Source organism: Sinohyriopsis cumingii, chromosome 16 (genome assembly GCF_028554795.1).
Source record: "Sinohyriopsis cumingii isolate HCF-2022 chromosome 16, ASM2855479v2, whole genome shotgun sequence".
Taxonomy (NCBI): Eukaryota; Metazoa; Mollusca; class Bivalvia; order Unionida; family Unionidae; genus Sinohyriopsis; species Sinohyriopsis cumingii.
In genome coordinates this window covers 64,056,185-64,076,912 of record NC_142976.1, presented here as the reverse complement: position 1 = coordinate 64,076,912, position 20,728 = coordinate 64,056,185, and the positions used below count along the sequence as shown (strand labels likewise).

General features: G+C 34.6%; 1 protein-coding gene across 1 annotated transcript in view; it reads right to left on the bottom strand.

Moving 5' to 3' along the window:
• LOC149780589 (sodium-coupled monocarboxylate transporter 1-like) overlaps positions 1-16,401 on the bottom strand; it is a 108,968-nt gene extending 92,567 nt beyond the window's left edge. The window contains exons 1-2 of the mRNA XM_089936221.1: positions 16,060-16,401; positions 2,488-2,553 (exon numbers count right to left, since the gene is read on the bottom strand). Of these exons, the coding sequence (XP_089792347.1) occupies positions 2,488-2,553; positions 16,060-16,401 (408 nt within the window). The remainder of the gene's footprint in view (positions 1-2,487; positions 2,554-16,059) is intronic.
• Positions 16,402-20,728: the final 4,327 nt, after the last annotated feature.

Genomic DNA, 20,728 nt, shown 5'->3' with positions numbered 1-20,728 from the left:
AATATCCTATATTATTAATAAACTAAGTGTTTGTACTCTTTAAACTGTCCATATCATAGTATGGCAAAGCGGGCTCTACACGGGATTATGCTACTCTCTTAAAGTACAGTAGATCGCAGGTTCGTCCAAATACACCCTCTCTTGTCGTGTCTTGCTTCAACCGTGTCGTGCCAAAGCTCATGATCAATTCATTATACAAACGGTACTTAAACCTGAGTTTTGTAAAACTGCATAAATTTCAGCAAGAAACTGTCACTAACTGGATGTTTCTCTTCCCATGTATGTTGTCTCCTGTTTCGAGACAGGTTCCATCTACAAATGTATTTTAGCTCCGTCATGGGATTGAATAAGCATAGAAATACGGATGTAAACATCACTAAATGCACACTAACATGTACCGTACAACTATAACCAGTCTATATTTACTTTGCTAACTGGTAATAAGAAAGAAGAAACATTGTACGGAGTTGACGATGTTGATGTAGTGTACTGAGTAGGTTTTCTCACTCATTCGACATAGAAATTGGGCTGTTTTGCTAACCTTACTTTTCTTATCTCAGTCTAGTCATTTTAGACCAGTCATCTCAGTCAAGGTGTCCACGCGCTCATAACTACTTTTAAAAGAAAGAAACCCTTGTTGTGTTTTGCCGTGCCTGACGTAGTTGTTCTAAAATCAAACAACAACGGCAACAAATATGTAACAAAAACATAGTAACTTAAGGTAACTCCATCTTTGAGAACACACCATACAAAAACATTTCGAGAGAGACAAAGACACAAGCATACGATGCCGAGGTTTTTGTTATTATGCAAGTTCGTTCCATACAGCATGGTCAATTTTATCCTATATGCAGACCTAGTTCAGTACATTATCAGGTCAGCGTCATTAAATGTTTGCTTAAGCTACCTAACTAGTTTTAAATACTTCGTGTGAAACAAATTGTATACTGTTAGCTATATGTAATGACACTGACCTGAAAAAATGACTGGATAAGATAAAATTCTCAATGCTGTGTGAAATGAACTATGACAGAAAACAGTGATCCATGCACACAGACTATACACCTATACATTTCATTGCCTCCCAGCTCTCTTAACAACTACAGAAAACTTAGTAACAGGCAGAAAATGTGTTATGTCAAACATGCTTGATTTTAATTTTGTTAAGCATCTCGATTGTGCCCCAACTGAATAAAAAATGTACATATACTATTTAATTACAAATAATACACTTACCAGCCAGAAGGAATCATTTATCCGTCAACACATTATTCCATAAGCAAATTTCATAGTAATATTTGCCATATTTCCAAGACAGAAAAATAAATTTTCAAAGAATCCGTGAATTTGAAAGTGTAGTACATGGTTATCCGCCAGAGTCCTTATTTGGAGGGTCTTTTATTCACGGGGAAAGTTTTACAATCAATATTAAGGACAACACAAGTATGTCACAAACAGTTTCACCTCCTCCAAAGAAAAGAAGAGTTATATACGATATTGACATAGATCACTAATTACCCGTGCATAACCCAACATGCTACATGTAACTTTTCGCTATAATAATAGCCTACACACTACAGCAGAATTGTGAGCCCAGTATCATTTCATTATTTATAATATAGTAAACGTTTTCTTGTAATAAATATTAACTATTTATCGTAATTTCATATAACATCCATATATATAAAATGTGATAATACCTCAATACTATGCAACGTTTTATGTTGTCATTTTGTTTGGCTAACGCATAAAAACTGTGTACTTTGGATGACACGGTCACGCCACAGTCCTCGTTAACTTATTTGTATTAATGCACCGCATGTAAACATTGACGCGTGAAATATATTGCACAAATGAGAAGTTCTTTTTTTACTTTAAAGGAAATCATTGGGGAGAAAAAGAATCTACATTGTGGTTCAGACCGGGACAAGGAAATCATAACCGTGGGGTTACATTATATCCCCCCCCCCCCGCAAGCCTCGTGGAGTCGTGGGGATACAAATAATTTAACCCCTTGACTGGGATTTTCTTGTCTCGGTCCAAACCCTGACATAGATTCTACATGTATTGACACATTGAACGGAGTTGATGGTGTTGGTATAGTGCACGGAGTTGGTTGTATTGACACATTGTTTGGAGTTGATGATATGGTATAATGTACTGAGTTGGTTGTATTTATACATTGTACGGAGTTGATGATGTTGATGTAGTGCATGAAGTTGGTTGTATTGACACATTGTACGGAGTTCATGATATGCTATTGTGTACGGAGTTGGTTGTATTGACACATTGTACAGATATCAGGTATCAGGTATCAGCATGTCTCCAGTTTAAATTATGAAAGCATGGTATGAATCAGATATTGAACTAGGTCCATCACCCCATGAAAACACAGAAGGTATACTAGTTGATTTGTGTTGTTTTTTTCACAAATTAAATTATAAATCATATTGTACACATATGTTGATCGCAACTCTTTTTACTTACCATCCCTATTATAAAGAGGAAGCAGCCCACAACTCTTACCAGCTTGTTGAAGCGCAACTCTAGATACTGAAACGAGACAAGAGTTCATATTAATTATAAGGTTTATAATGACTCAACACAGAAGTTCATATTATTTACAAGTTTTAAACTGAAACAACACTGAAATTGATATTAGTTACAAGGTGTATACTGCAACAACACAGGCGTTCATATTAGTTAAAAGGTTTATACCTAAACAACACAAGGTATTTATATTAGTCATAGGGTTTGTAATGAGATATTTTATTGATGTGAAGTTTAATATAGTCAAAATCTGGGCTCTGTCCAAACGTGTGTACAGTCTCAAAATCAACGGTTGTGTGTAAGGCGCTCCCTGCCGTATAATGCTAATACTTTTAGATGTACTCACAGACACTGCTCTGCTGTTGTAATTTGCGAAGGAGGATTTGGTGTGCAAGACGTAGTTATTAGTTGGATGCGCTTTATGCACAGATGATGATGCTATTATGTTTGATATTATATAGGATCATCATGCGACATTTATATTAGACTACATTGTTTATTTGTGAGTGCGTTTTATAACATTAGCTTAAATTTTTGTTTCTTATTTAAGATTGTCTTTCCTTTCATTTTTGAATTTTGCTCTTATTAATTTTTTTTAAATATTCATTTTCAGTTTATCATTTTTAATTTTCCTTTTAAAAAATTGAGCTTTTGAAATGCCATTTTCTCAGATATTTCATTTCAGTTTTCATTTTCAAATATCATATTAAATTTTATTCTCCAGATTTAGTTTTTCAAATTTAATGTTTCAAATTTCATGTTAAATTTTAGATTTTATGTTTTTCAATATTCATTTTCATAATTAAATGTATTTATCACAATGTTTGTCATATTTAAATCTCATATATTTTTTCTTCAAAATTTCACTTGCAGTTCGTCATATTGAATTATCCATTTTAATTAGGTTTTCAAAATTTCAATTTCTCAATTTTCTGTCTTGCAAAATGTTATTTTCCATTGTAATTTTAAATTTGACATTTTTATTATATTATATTCTGTAAAATGTAGAACTAATTGGGGATATAATTTTCATATTTGTTTCATTTCTATTTTTTCCTATGCATACAATACAATCGTGTGAAAATAAACATGTGAAAATAAAGAATGCCCAATCATGCCATCCAACGCTTGATTGTGTGTGCCTACAAAAGTTAGCATTTTGTGAGCTAGAACAAATAAATGGAAACTGCATTACATTTCAGACATGGAAATAATTTTTGCTGAAAAAACTGCCAACAACGATGAAACCTGTGTAATGCATATGTGAATCGAACTTGCTTTTTTCAGATAGGGTCAAATAATTTTCAAAATGTCAGAAATATAATTTACTGTGATAGATTAAGCCAACCCAATTCTACTGTTTTCTTAAATCGCTGATATGTATATCAGTTTTTGAAAGTGAGGTCAGGTAAATAAAGGGTATATATTTCATCTATTGGTCGTTGTTGTTGTACGGTTTAATGCCACTTAACGCCAGACAGAGGAGAGATGGCAGTGATCCGTAACGGAGAGCACTTTAGACCACTAGGCCACTCGAGGCCCTTCATCTGGTGGTACCAAACACGATATATTTTAACTCGTGGCTTCACCGCTTGTTCAAATATGGTGATTTGTTTGGGTTTGGTTTGTATCCTGGTATTTACGTATGAAAAGATAATATCCTCCGTTCAATTTTCATTGCCAAATTTTGTTTTTGTAAAATTTTAATTTTCAGCTTTTATTTTCAATTTTCAGTTTTAGTTTTAGTGTGGTGATGTTGCTTTGAATAAAAAATGTGATGCAGCCAACGAAAGATAGACAAAGAAAAATTTAATTTTTCTGTTTGCAATTAAAAACGGTAAAACGTAAGATATTCTTAAGTTATGCATTTTACATGAAGTGGTATTACTTGTGAACGAAACAATTTTCTGTCTACCTGTAAAAATGCGAAGAATAATTGTGCTTACACATACTATACCTACCAAGATGGTTGTAGTTTTAAGTTGAGTATTTTGTGAACGACAGAGACATACACAACCTTTGCGCAACTGCATAGATCACTTGAAAAAGAAACGTTACTCCAATAAATCAAAAACCTAATCTCTCCATTATAATTGTCTCTCTTGTGTGACAAATGCGACTGTTGTGAACCTCTGAGGCATCAACCAAGAAAACAAAATTTAAGCACAGGAAATTTGACGATGAATAACTCTTCGGGGACCTGACACATCGAACTATAAACAATCAATTTTATTTAACATTACCCAGTGACAGTTCCATGGATGTGTTTACCAACAACACGGTATGGTGTTTCATAGCCAAATTACTCCAAGCCATACACTTGGATCTGGAAGCCAAGAATGTGATTGGAGATTGAACATCTTTCCTCGCTTAGATATTTAACGAACAAGTTCAAGAACAATTAGAAGAAAATATCGTCCATTTTACGATTCCAATGCACCATCACCAGCGAATCCCCAAATGAACATCTATTACATGAGATTTTCATGTAGTGTCGTAATTTAATGCTCATCATCGTGTCGAAACGATTTCAGCTAATTTCAAAGATGAGTTTGGCAAAGCACAGGAGAAAACTCGACGAAATGACCTGTTCGAGTATCATAAAATATTTTACAGTGCTTAATATGTATTCTCCAAGTTTGTTTGATATTGTTGATGGAAACACAAACATTGCACCATATTCCCAAGACATTTACAAGAAAGATCAATTCTACAAGTATTTTCGCTTCCCTATCGAACTGAACGAAGAAATGAATTTGATATATGTTTTTTTTTATGTCGTCGAGTATAACATCGTAGGAAACACCGCTGTCCCATTGCTGACAGTAATTTCTTTCAACGCGGATTCTGCCAAAATTGCTTACGATGACGGAGGAAACACATATCTCTTTGTATCTCTTTCATCGAGAATGTGTCCACCATCGTCATTAAATCTTATTTTCACAGTGTCAATATTAGTATAAACGGATATCTTGGACAAAATATTCTTATCACTAAAGGAAAGTCACTTTCCTACATTTTCAAAATGATTGTCTATATAATTGTAAAATTAGATGCATCTAGTGTACCGAGGAGTCACTAGACGTCAAGGACATACTTTTGGAGGTATGTTGAAATCGGCATTTGGAATGGCAGTACCCATCTTGAATCCTGTGGTAACTAAAGGAATTGCACGATTTAAAGGATGCAGCATTGACACGAGGAAAATAGATTCTGCTAATCTCCTCACTGGCCAACAAAGTTCTAAAGAAGCATTGAAGAAAGCGGGAAGAAATGTATTGATTGAAAGTGGAAAAGACATTTAGGTCGCCAAGACACCCCTTTAAATACGCTATAGGTTTCTGAGAAGGCATTACTTCTTCCATTACGTCATAGCAAGGGCAATGCAAAAAGAGACGTCGAAAAAATCTTTCAGACAGCATAGACAAAGAATAAGAAAAGAAGAACAAATAGCGCAGAGTTAGACATTTGTGGTTACTAACTGAAAAAGAAAACAATAATGCATCGAGACTCTTGCGAACGTTTAAGGTCGGAACTCGATCTGTTTGTCCTGTCACGGACCATGTTGACGATGTAAGAATCCTAGTAGAGAGAATTTTAATATGTTTCGTCTTTAACTACTTTAACTCTAATCGAATTTGAAATTTAAGAACAAAAACATTGATCTGAAAAGTTCAAGCTCCAAAAGTGGACAAGACCAATCCAGGGGAATATGCCACACTAGTTCCCATCAACAATTTCGCGCATTCGTTGATCAACAAAGTGGATTTATGCTTTAAAAACAAACTAGTGTGCCTGCTGCATAGACACGTACCTGGAAAATATCTTGACTTATAGGCAAAGAAGCCAAGAATACAGGTCTGTATGCTTCCGTCATATGTAAATCTGATACATTAGTTGCCGTCATGGTCACAGACTTTACATAAGTTGAATATCAACACAATATTAGATTTAACGACTGTCGAAAAAAAATCAAACATAAACCCAGTTTAGAATGATTGATCATCTACATTTAGATATGCGGTTGTAAGACAAATATTTATTGAATGGTGAGGATGCCCGCATGAGACTTACTAGAAGTAATGACGTGTTTCATTAATGTGTAATGTTAGAGAGTAGAAAAACAATTATCGAAGACTTTATGTTTGCCACATGGACGTTTTACCTCAAGTGGGGAACGACATCAGCCAAACTCTGAGACGAGTGGAAGTGAAAATCTTCACTTATTGCCTTTGGACTTCGAGCCAAGTTCGAAGAATATGTGTTCCAAAGATAGCTAACGAAACGTTTGCTCATTGGCAGAGTCAGCAATGTGGCCATGAACAAAACCATCTATCTAAATCCTTTCGAGTTACAACACTTCAATGTCACTCTAGTTGGTCAGACGTTGTGTAGCAGAACTTTTCCACCTAACATTGCCCAGAAAAATAACTTGAGATTTTACATGACACTAATTGAAGCCACGTGACAGTTAGCTACCACCACCAGCCACGGCATTTTGTACGACGATTATACAGGAGGATATACTTTATGGAGATTATATATTTCAGTCTAAACCATTGCAGGCAGAAATGATTTCCACCCTTTGAAACTGGGACAACTTCGTGTGGAACTTCACTTTGCAGAAGCTCTACCAAACGCAGTAAACGTCAACTTGATGGCAGAATCGGAGAATACTCTGGAGATCATCAAGTGATCGTAGACTATTAAAAGAAACATGAAAAAAGAACACACGACGAACCAATGTCAATTGGGATAATTTTGATCCAGAACAACCATCACCAGTCATATACCACAAGTGAACAAGACGACAAAAATAGTCATTTGTGTCAAGTAGGCCAGAACAAGAACAACATTAATTCTCCAGTTTTGCTATTGACAAAGCTGAAAGAATTACGGGCCCCAGCAGAAAATGCTGTTAAAGAAACACTACGACAACAATTCGATGATGAGTCCAGAAGAAAAGTCGGAAGAGTATCTAAGAGGGACATTGCGTCTTATCTCAGAAGAGAAGATTTTGAGATAGTGGTTTAAAGACTTTGTGTGATCACTCCATACTTCCATTGACTTTTCTGGAGACCAAACGCATCGCAGCTTTCTTGCAACAGAGAAACAGAGACTACCCGTGGTCCATCGACTTACTTGACAGAACGTTATAAGAAAAACAGTCATGTGTAAACTCACGACTTATCATTATAACAAAAAACAAAAAAGAAAAGAATGGATGCCTGTGAACTTCGAAAACAGCTTCTTGGAATCCCCTGGTGTGTGCTAAAGATCAACTTCCGCATCTAAATACTAAAGACGTCCAAGCCGTTGTCATCAGCACACGTAAAGATGACAGTCAATAAAATCCCACTACATCGTTAACAGAGAGATTAAATACAAATGGAGGGCATTTCTTCCACGAATTACGCAAACCAAGCAACGTTTTGGCACACAGACACCGTACAAGGTGAATACCTTGATGCAATCACCTAAGCATCGTTCACGTGGTCCGTCAATCAAATACCTAACTCTATTGTCTTTGTGCAGTTGAGGAAGCTTCAAGGCGTCAAAACTGACTTATTTATTATGATGCTTTACTGCTTGCTTGATATTAATAAAGCCACTTATGGGTCTCATGAAAACCCGTTACAAAGTCTGTTATTCTACTTTCCAAAACCGTCTTGTTAAATCACTGTATCTCATTGTGGAACGTCAGTTTGCTCGGGCAGACACTTTAAACTTCGTGTATGTAAAATTTGACATTACTCTGGAAATCAACAATTAAAGAGAACTGGTCCTAGACTAGCTGGTTCGGAGCACCATTCAACAACCTTGCATAAAGTAAAACATTTTATTAAATCGGGTTTCATTGATGTTACCTTATTTTCATAGCTGTTCAGCGACTTTTTGTTACTTTTTGGAACTCTTTTGCGTGCTTCATATTATACTTAAGGGCTTTTCTTCGCAATTTCTGAACTCGCAGTCGGTTTGAGAGTTAAGAAAACAACCGCTTTCAAGAAAATCTTTAGGATGACGTGAGATTCTGTATCTGATGGGTTTGGCTAACAATTTTATTAGACCATTCATTCGGAAGATCTTTAAACTTTTTGATGATAAAGATGCCAAACATTGGGAAATGAGACGTATTTCGTTCTTGCTAGCTGCATCGATAGTGATTCATCTGGAGAGAAAAAAAAACGAGGGACTTCATTTCCATTTTTAACGTAATGATGTCTGAATAAATCCGTGGCATTTTAATTCTATTTACAGCGTATGATAATGTATAAATAAGCGCGTGGGACTTGCACTCCAATTTTTAGCGTATGATGATGTCGGAATGAACCCGTGGGACTTCTATTCTATATTTAGAGAATGGTGATATCTGAATAAACTCATGGGACTTCCTTTTCATTTTTAGCGTATGATGATGTCTAGAAAACCTGTGGGACATCCTCTCCATTATTAGCGTAGAATGATATCTGAATAAAAGTAAACAAACTATACACATTTGTTGTTTAAACTCGCTAATTAATCTGTACATACGCGTGTAAAATGATTTAATTAAAATGCAAATAACGAACCCAAGTGTACAGTTGAAAACGGCTATCTACAGCAGATTGAGTTTTACCAATAAGAATGGTGTATAATGTGCACTGTTTAACATGCATTTTTATGAATGATCTTGATTTCCATTAAGCCAATTGGTCATCAGCAGGTATATACATATACATTTAAGTTTGTTACAGGAATTAGATGGCACGGATGATACATACAATCAATCAATTCTATCAAATGCACCATTATTTACTCAATGTGAAAGATATACACCTACGCATACATACATTCATACATACATACATACAGACATACATACAAACATACATACATACATACATACATACATACATACATACTCATGAATGCATATATACACTTGCAAATTAGATATGTATATGCATCAAATCATGCATGCATATATATGTGTGTGTGTGTGTGTACAAACACATACATACACCCACGTAAATACGTAGACAAATATATATATATAATATATAGACATTCTAACATACCTGCAAACATACAAACACACACGTTAATGTGTGTGTGTGTACAAGATCTTCATATGTGACCTATAAAATATCAGAATATGTTTGTTCGAGCACATATTTTTTGCGGGGGGAGAAGACTCAAAAGTGTATGATGATGTTAGCGGCTCTCTTGCTGTGATGCCAGTTTGTTACTTAATTTCTCAAAGTTTGGTCAACATCGCACAAATTGCACAGTAATTAGTCACATCAGCTGTTGGTGGGCCTCATATGCAACCAGTTTTAATCAGCACTTTCTTAAACATTTGTTGCATCACAATCAAGATTAACAAATGACTTATTTCCTACTTCTTTACACATAAACACGCCGTACTGCGCGCAAAGAATACAGCATTTGCAATTAAAGGTGCGAGGTGAGTCAACTTATGGTTTATTTATGCGCGTACCCTAGAATCTTAATTAAGTTTATTTTCTACAAGAATATAGGTTATTCGGTCGATTTGGATAAGTAATGTTGTATGCATGTGTATGTGTTTGTGTGACCTACATGTGTGTTCTGATTAGACCTGGTTAGGTAATAAATCTATTTGACGCCTGATGAAGTAATTTCTTGATTTCAATAATGTTTTGATCAATAATGCAATTGTATCATATCCAGATTCAATGAGGATTTAGTTAGAAGGATCAAAGTAAGCCAACAAGCCTTTACATGACCTTGTTTAGTATTTTTAACAGCGAATTTAAGGAACTATTCGCTTTGAAATAAACCTGTAAAACAAGAACTGATATGCTTTGAGCACATTTCCATAAATCACTTCCATAAAATAAATACAGGAGCTGATTTGGTTGGAGCACATTTCCATGCAAACTGAAATACAGGAGCTGATTTGGTTGGAGCACATTTCCATGCAAACTGAAATACAGGAGCTGATTTGTTTGGAGCACATTTCCATACAAACTGAAATACAGGAGCTGATTTGTTTGGAGCACATTTCCATGCAAACTGAAATACAGGAGCTGATTTGTTTGGAGCACATTTCCATACAAACTGAAATACAGGAGCTGATTTGTTTGGAGCACATTTCCATAAAAACTTAAATACAGGAACTGATTTGTTTGGAACAATAGTACTGTAATGCAATAGCTGATTTGGTTTGGAGCACATATCCATTAATATTGAAATACGAGAGCTTATTTGTTTGAATCACGTTTCCATAAATCTATATTAATATTGACATTTTCATCATTTGTAAAGAGGCAAAGAGACCTGTTTGATACAGATGAAGAAAATATAAGAAAACAGAAATTTAGGTACAGAATCCACAAACGAGCAGTGATATCAGTAAGGAAACAGAAAGTATGGTAATAAACAAGGGAAAAAATTCAACATTAATTTATAATTTTAACTTACAATATGTCTGCAGTCTATATGATGGCAAATTAATTATTAGCAATTTAGTCATATAAAAACAAATATTAAAAATTACATCAAGTACATCTATGAGAATCTGATGGTAGTGTGACCGACTTGAATTTACTCCCGTGAAATCATTTCGAGGTGTCCGAAGCGTCGACAAGGCAAGACATATTTGTTTGGGAATGAGAATTTGATCTTGTTTAAATCCAAAACAACTTTTATTTAATCTGTAATTAAATTTTAATTTACCTGTACTATTTACGTAGAAATTAAGATCATTTTTATGGTAAATATGCATTGAGCGCCTCGAAATGTATGTCAGTATGTCCTCCCTATTCCTTGTGATGTTGACTCACACTAGACTTTATATATAGTATAAAAGTCCTATTTGAGAACTTTGTAATATATGATTTTGAAAGATATACAAGGTAGTTTGATAAAGTGAAGCGCCTGCAGTAAATCTATGATAGATTAGAAGCATTATCAGTATATCAAGCAAATTCAACTGCGCCATATTAACCTTTTAGAAAGTGCCGTCGTTGATTTTCACTGTTTTAGGATTATTTCTATTTTAAAAATAAAACATTTTGGTAATATCTGAAATCGTGTCTCTGATATGAATGGTCTTCAAAACCGGATCTCTGATTTTTAGGTCTTTAAATTTGAGGCTTTCATGCTAAATTTCACAAATTTTGTTACCCCATTAAAAAATGCAGCAAAACCCGAATGGACAGTATGGTTGTAGATCTAAGAACAGAACTGGTTAACGTCGTTTACTTAGGTATATTTACACGTAACTGTCTTAACTGCATTTGTGCACGTAGACATAGTTCCTTTCATAAATTTGCCATTGTCTTGTTGATGATAGAGTTAACGGTGTGACATTTTTCGAGAAGCACCTGGCACTAACAACCCAACGGCTTAGCTAGTGATCAGTTTAATGCAATGCTATCATGTTATTACATGTTAGTTGTCAAAGTCATACAGATATAAATGTATTTAAAGCAAAAAGCAAGCAAAACAACAGAAATTAGGAAACAATACATTAAAGTATTTTGCAACAAGCCTTACCGTATTTATTTTATGATAGCATCAGGAGACTAATAAAGTATCTTGTCAACATATCGCACATGGCCTAATTATCGGATATGATTTTTTTTTATATCGTCCTCCACTTACAATCGCCCATTCCCACCACCCACATAGATTACGCCCCCACTTCCCATGAGGCAGATCAATATTTTTAGACACTTGTGATTATCTGTAATTACAATTATTTAGGGTTTAAAGTAAACGGGAAAAGGAGAAAATTGAAAATTGACACTATATATGTATGTATGTGTGCTTCTGTGTGTGTGTGTGTGTGTGTGTGTGTGTGTGTACTGGCGTACCAAACTGGACACAATGGGGGTGAATCATTCCGGGTGGCACTTCTGTTGGGGTGACATAAAATGGAAAAGACGAAAGAGGAAGAAATGAAGGAAAAGGAGAGAGAGAGAGAGAGAGAGAGAGAAAGAGAAAGAGAGAGAGAGAGAGTAAAGCGGATAAGATTTTGAAAATTTAGTGACGCTGCCCTTGATGATGCCTCCGCCCTGTAGCTGTGACAGAGATCAAGTCGGTGATATGCTAGGGTAGCATTAGTGCTAAAGGCACATTAGACAGTCATGTGTACTTCAGCCAAATACAATAGTTGGTGCAGACCAAAAATGACAATTGTGTCTTATTAGATACATGGGCAATTTCGGATATTAAAACTATTTTAACTGTACTATTTATTTACGGAAAAAAGACTGTTCAATCTGCGACATCAACAGTATTACAACAATCACAATATGAGCAAGCGGCAGAAACAAAGTGGGTCAGAATGTATACAGAGCAGATAAAATGTCGAAAAGGCAGGTGGTGCTGCAGCTATTCGTCGCTATTTTGTTTCGACTAAACCCGCAACCTAAGTTGCGGACAATTAGCCTGACAGTGCCGAGCTGTATAACTTTAACGATGATCCTGATCTGGCTGTTCAGTTTCAAGCAACAACATCAGGAGCGCCAGACCCGGAGTTTTTTGTTGACAACAATGATTAAATTTGTGATATCAATATTATCAATGCCAAAGAAGCTGAATATAGAAGTCGGAATAATACATTCCCAATTGACGATATTCCTAACTTTTGCAGCAGTGAAAGCACGCAAAATTACATTGTAACATTGTGACATGAAAGACACAAAATCTGAGCCTTCAGTGTCTGTAGGAGGTGATCTGAAATTATATTATAGGAACTTGCAGCATAAGGAGTGACGGATCGTTTGATCTGTCTCTTCGCCAACAGTGTTGTTAAATTCCATGCACTTCTTAATAGATGCGTATCCATTGTCACATTCAGGCGATGCGATTGAATACATTTCCCGAGTCACGTGTATTTAAAATATCCTTACCTGTATATGAACAATTCATAACATCGTTATTCTTTGACAAAGCATAGAGACTTGAATCCTCTTGGATCTGTATATTTTGATTTTTTTTAAAAGCACCAAGGTGGCTAGGAAGTTTTAAAACATGGAGTTTAAATGAGAAAAAAGTCGCACCTGGGAGGCTATGAAGTTTAAAAGGACGGATTTGTTTTTAAAATCCTTTTTATATCCCTATACTTTGATTTGATCACAAAAAAAGTGTCATTTTGATACCATCAATACACCGCCTATTTTGCTTGCACCAATATCAGTGTCATAAAGTCGTAGTTACATTCATTGGTTTCAACGGTAGTATTAGACCATAGTCGTATTTATTTCGTTTTGCGCCCGCTTCCAAGTAGGTTTAAACACCCGGGTTTGAGTTTGTCCTTTTTTCTATCAATGTTCTTTTGGATACATTTTTAAGTCTTTTTTATGTATCACTATAGTATATAATTCCAGCTCTGAAAAGCTGCATTGTTGTTGCCGGTCTTTTTTTCTATTTTATTCCTTCTCTCTTTTTTTGTTGTTGTTTGTTGATGTTTTATGATTGGTAGGATTTGCTATGTATGTCGGATGATAAACACAGATTTCAATTACTGCGGCCTACTTAAGACACCATAAATAACATGATAAATGTAAGTCATTATTACATGTTGTCACGTTCAATTTCTGCTTTCGTCCGAGTCAGGTTCAATAAATAGATCTAGATCATTTAAGTACACACGTTCTCTCTTCTCTCTCTCTCTCTCTCTCTCTCTCTCTCTCTCTCTCTCAGAAAATATATATTTTGACATGTGTACAAGTCTTTCGCAGTTTTGAAAATTATGTCGTATATTTGCTAAATACAAGGTACAGAATTTCCATCCACTCACGTTTCTTGATCATTCGCTCAGTTGGTGCCAAACTTAGTATAAACAGTCTGTCTATTAATGTATCTTTGCCTCTTAACATTTGTACATGGCTCTCTAATTCCAATTAAAACTGGTGATATATTTGTCTGCTTTGCTCACTTTATACATCGCTGACATCTCACATATGTCCGCGTGGGTTCGAGTCTCGGCTCGGCCAGCATGGACATGTGAGAAAGCTTGCCAGCAGCCACCCGTGAGTCGGTGCATCCTCATAAGGTTATCTCGGGTTCTTCCTCCACCAAATACACTGACCGCTACGTAAAGCCGATCATGTGCTGAAAAACCGCCAAATCCACCAAACCAATCAGATTAAAACTGGTAAATATTTATGACTTGTTTATTGGGGGGGGGGGGGCTTGTATTGTAACTTGCATCGACTTAGAATTGTTTTTAGTAAACGTAGATGCCATTATATTAATTAATGCTGTTTCTGTTCGTCTTTAAATCTGTAATTATGCTGACAGCATTTACATCTTCTATAATATGTTTATGTTATTGATATCGAATAAACACGACCTTCACGGCAATAACTTTGCTTAGGTATTGGATCGTTTAAATTTAAATTTCATTCAGTGGTAAAAATTTTGCAATCCTAGTTCATTCAGACCCAAGTATACTTTTCAAAATCAATTAAAAACAATTATACAGCAGCCAGATCGGGGGAAATTGCTTCAGTATACAGGTAAAACTGAATAATTATTTTTACCAGTGTTAGGAACTGAGACCGGGTTGTCTGGGCCGAACGCCAGTCGGGTTTGTAAATATGTTTCGATTAATGGAACTGTCAAAACAACAGAATGTTGGAAACCTTACAGGTGAAAAATTCACAGAGAAAATGAAGCATTTCAGAGACATGAAATCCAAGTGTCTGCGTAAAGATATTTATTCCTACGAAAACTTCAATAGCTTTTAAACATTTAATGAAACACTATGCCCTACAAAAGAAAGGTTTTATTCGAGTTTGAAAGATTGAAACATGTTAAATGAAGAAACCAGTGTGTTGAAGATGTCATATTTAACCTTCAAATTATGTAAGATCTTCACGATGATTATGCTAAAAAGATACGATGATGGTTTCTGGCATATTTCTTTTCTAAAAGAATTTCGTATTGTTTGTTTAGTTAGCAGAGATTTTAAGTAAATATTATTCATTATTAAAGCGTTATTGATCGATACACTTTGGACAAACCTGAAGTCCTATCAGTCGGCCTAACAGCAACATCATACACAATGAAAACTGCGAAATCATACAACTTTGGAGCTTAAATCTGAGCTTGAAATTGCATGTCGACCAATCACAAAAGACGTTACTTTTGAACGGTCGTTTCTGATTGGATGTTAGCGGAAGCTCAGTCTCAAGCTGAGGTTAACGATATTCAGGTCAGGTCATGGGGAAATTGGGGATTAACGTGGTCAGTTAATTGTCCATAAATAAGGCAATCGAGCGAACAAACTTGTTAAATCGTACTACTACATACTTCTAGCCCAGGACGGAATGGGAATGATGGGAATGGATTGGAGCATCATATCCTAGGATATATTTTAATATCGGTAGCATAATACCAAAGACAATGAAATGTTTCTTATCTTGTTAGTCAATATCAGGTCCAGAAAAGTCACGACAAAATAAAGAAAGGAAAAACAAGCAAAGAACGAAAGGAAAACGAAGGCAAGAACTATTTAAAGTTAAAACTAACCTCGTATGCACTGGTAAGGCCCAGGTCGTGAAACACGGGGAGGAAAGCGTGTGCAGCCAGTGGATAAGTAATGAAGTTAGAGAACAAAATGAGCCAGTATATGGAACCATTATAATAGACTTCTGCTGGAACTCCCAGCACCATCACAGCGTTGAGAAGAGTGGCCATCAAGGACAAGCTCACCGGAAGTATCCCCATGGTTCGGCCTCCTAAAAGGAACTCTCCTGTATTTTGCTTGTTTCGGTCCTTCCATGCAAAAAATATACCAATTGCCGCGGAAATGACAAGAGTCAGGGAAAAAATGAGATAGTCCGCCCAATGAAATTCTTTCACATTCGCCATTTCCTCCTTCTTTGAACGGAATCACTTGTAACAAATCTGAAAAAGAAGATATGGATTGATATAATAATTACAAAAGAGAACAGCCAAAGTCATTATCCAATGGGAGACCGAAGTCTGTCACGTTCTCCTGCATCTGAGGTGGCGCAACAAGAAAACCCGTACAACAAATCTCTTATTTTGCGTTTAAGAACGTCGCTGTCTTTGTTGCCGTTAAAGTTTCCTTACGAGGAAAGCATCTTGCCAAAGTGGAATCTTCTTGGGATAAAATATTTTGTTTAAACTTAAGAGACAAATATAAACATGTTTACCCAATTTGAATCAAAGCCTACATATTTGTTCAATTTTAGGACATCGTCTTGAAAACAATCTAATGGTGTTTTCTTTGGCAAAAATGGACAGTCTTGCACTACTTGTAATTTGCAATAAATAAATAAATAACAAAATAAATAAATAAATAAATAAATAAATATCTTTTTCTTTTTGTTCTGTGATACTAGATGGTAATTAGGAACTTGTATATGGTTTGTTTAGAATTCTTTCTTATATTAATGAATTCAATTTGATGATGATAATGATGATGATGATGATGATGATGAAGGTGGTGTTTGTGGTGGTGGTGGTGACATTGGCAATGATGATAGTTATTTTTGGGGTTGTTTATTATTTGATTGTTACTTGATACTTAAATTTACTAATCCTATATCTAAATACGGAACATTTCATCAATATACACGAGAACGTTTGAAATAAAAGGGTTATAGGTCAGGAAGTGTTGAGATGGTTTGTAGCAGAAGTCAAAAGTAACTTCACAAAATCATTGACTATGATATTGATCTAGAGACTTTCGGGGATATTTGTTTTTTCAAAGTAATCTTAATGCATTTGGTTACAAATGTTTCCACTGTTAAGTCAAGATTTACAGAGACTGTATTGTGGAACCATTATATTATTGATATAATAATAATAATAATAATAATAGACATTTTTGAAATAATTGAAGGTTATGCCATATGTGACGTCATAATTCTTTTTTCAGAACTAATGATTTTTAAATTAAATATTTGATTTTCAGTAATTAAATAATGAAATACTTTTAATATGAATGGAAAATGAGACCGTATGAGTGATATGGAAACTTCTGTAAGTAAATGATTTCAAATACCTGATTGTAATCATTTGGTTAGTACAAGTATTGATGGCATAATGATTGTACTAATTGCTGGCAAAATGATAAAATTACAAGCGGTATGTATTGACTAGGGTTAGAGTTAATCCGGATGATAGAGTTATGTCTTTCCTGTGGCTCCATCTAATCGGGAGGTAACTGATCAAGGAATGCTATTTAATCTTAAGAGTGTGCGGAGACCTGAAGTCGTATATGAAGCAGAAGGCTTACAATCTGATTTTTTCAGTAATCGTTCCGTGGGAATGCAAGGTGATAACCTCTCTCCGTCTACTCTCATTGTTTCTCAATGACCTTTAAAACTGTGTGTAGCATTATCAGTATCATGAGATAAACATTGAACTACTAGTCATGATGCTGTCATTATGTTTTTGAATTGTTGGTCTACGGAAGCAGACCCTTTTCAGCTGAATTTAAACGCTTTCACAGGCAATTGTGGAAGCTTAATATAAACTATACCAGAATCTAAATCACGAATGTTTGGTGTACGAAACATGGAGTAAATGACATAGCTATTTGTAACGAATTAAAATACATAGACATTTTTCTTCAAATCACCGCATACTTTATAAAGATTTGCAACATAATCTCGTGCACTACAAGAAAGCAACATATATTTTTATTTAAAAAAAATACACAATGTGCATATTCCAATTGACTTTCTGCTACAACTCTTTCACCACATTGTATCCTCCATTCTGCTTTACGGTTGTGGAATCCGGCGTTTTAAAAATGGATTACCGAGAAAGTGGGCAACGATTTTCCAAGAAATGTTACAAAACTCAAGAAAATCGATACTACAGTGTATTTACATGCAATATGGAAAGCTATGAACAAAATCAAGTGATAGTTGAATTAAGTCTCGAATAATTGTTCTTTTCATTTTTCAATAAAGAATTTGGGGAAAAATCTAAAATTTCTAAAACTTATTATCAAACCGTGTGTAAGATTACAAAAATGGTGATATTTAGTTTTAATTTAAAAAAAACTGGCTTCTTGCATTAAAAGCACTGAACTGCTGTCGTTCGATGCAATGTTTTGTTTAATAACAATCAATTAATCAATAACTCTAGAACCACTAACGCCGTTATTATACAAAAAGTTGATGATTTATTCTTACAAGAATAAATCATAGAAAAATGTGAATCGTCCACGGAATAAAATTTTGTACTTTCACAGAAGAACTGAATTTTTACGCGTACATGATATCGCTGCAGACAAGGATATACATTTTGTACTGGAATATACAACTAATACGCATCAATTACCTGCTGAATTAAGGGGATGGGAAATGTATCATACGAAGATAGAATATGTAACCCATGTGGATGGACAGAAGTGGGGAATGAGTTTAACTATTTGAGTGTCTGTCTACATATTTCGCAAAGTATATTCATTTACCTTGACTCCTATTTTTACATTAGACCAAAATTTTTGGTGAAGTTTCTCCATAAGAAATAAATAAAAAATTATGAAAAATATCTAAGTTTGTTAAAAGCATTATGAGTTTGTGTTCATTGCTAATATAGAGATTTTTTTCTCACTTTTTCGAATGATAGTCTGGATTTGTTTTTTTTTTTTTTAAATTTTATTTTTATAACAAGATGTGATATTTATACCTATTCAATGGCGGCGCGAGGGTTCAAGGCGACCTGTATTTCTTTTGAATGACACACTTTTATTATCTAAACTTATTAAAACAAATGATAAAACCTAGAAACAGCACATGTGATGTTGATTTTTAGGTCACTCTCTTTTTACTTTGATGCGTGTTTACTGAACATATTTGTATCATTTTACAATGTCTCAAGCCCTCATTAATAACAACCGTGGAATTTTTATTACATGATGAACGTTTCTTTCTAACATTCTTTTGACATATCAGTTCTGTAGTCTTAAAACGTTTTATTTAGATATTGAATTTATTGTATCTATAAATATCTAGTTCATTTCAAATCTGCAATTATTACGTTTGAAAAGTTCTCTCTCTCTCTCTCTCTCTCTCTCTCTGGTGGTGATTGGTTTGTTTTGACACTAAATAATCCTGACCCTTTCATATGAACACACTTCGCCACCTTATATGTAATTTGTGTTATCTCATCATCCACCAGCAAGAGGTCTGACAAATATTGCACGAATATAGTTCCTTTTTCCTTCTATTCCGTTCTATAACATACACGAGTTGGTATTATTTCATTTCCAAAACACGTTTTGTTGTTCACGTGCCGGCTGCCAAGGACTGAGCGGGTTTAAAACGAGATGAAAAACGACAATGAAATAGTCAACCTTTCCATGCATTGCTCAGTGATGCGTCTATACATAACTTATTCCCTAAATGTGTTATGATGCTACTGATGATATACACATATGTGTACCAGGTAGCTGTACATTCAGATCTAATGACATAAATGAATCCAAACTTGTTCCTATCAGTCAAGACAAGACAAGGAAGACATGAGATTTCTGCAGTCGGGTCGTATACTTTACAACATATTAGATATATATACTTTAAAAAATCATAGATATTGCATGTGATATCATAATCCTTAGCAGGGATAACAAAATTCTGAAAACACAATCTAATAAACTGTATATATTTTTTCAAGAGCTGAATATTATTGATTATATTTATAAACGTTAGTCCTGGAAATGTATAAATAAGTTAAACATTTTTGCCTTTCATCCTGAAAATAACAACATGTCATAATATTGTGATAGTCATTGAATATGTCTTGCAACTAGCAGTGTACAATATCTTTCGTGATACGAATATTAGCCTCTCATCGAGTTTCAACGGGAAACAATTTACATACCTAACTTCTAAGTCGACTTAAAAATGGTTGCAAATAAATTTTGTGATAATTGTCAAGAAATTCTGACTTGCAGCGAAGATACAGAAGAAGAAAAAGAAGATGATGATGATGATGATGATGATGATGATGATGAAGAAGAAGAAGAAATCGACAGGGGGAAATAAGATACAAAATTAGAAGACAATGATTATCGATTGAAAAAGTAAATACGCATTTAAATCAAATGATATCATGAACTGCCTTTATTTTATTTTTTTTACAAACAATTATAAGATTATATGGATTAGAAAGTAACAATTTTTTTATAACAATATTTACATTCAATCATTTC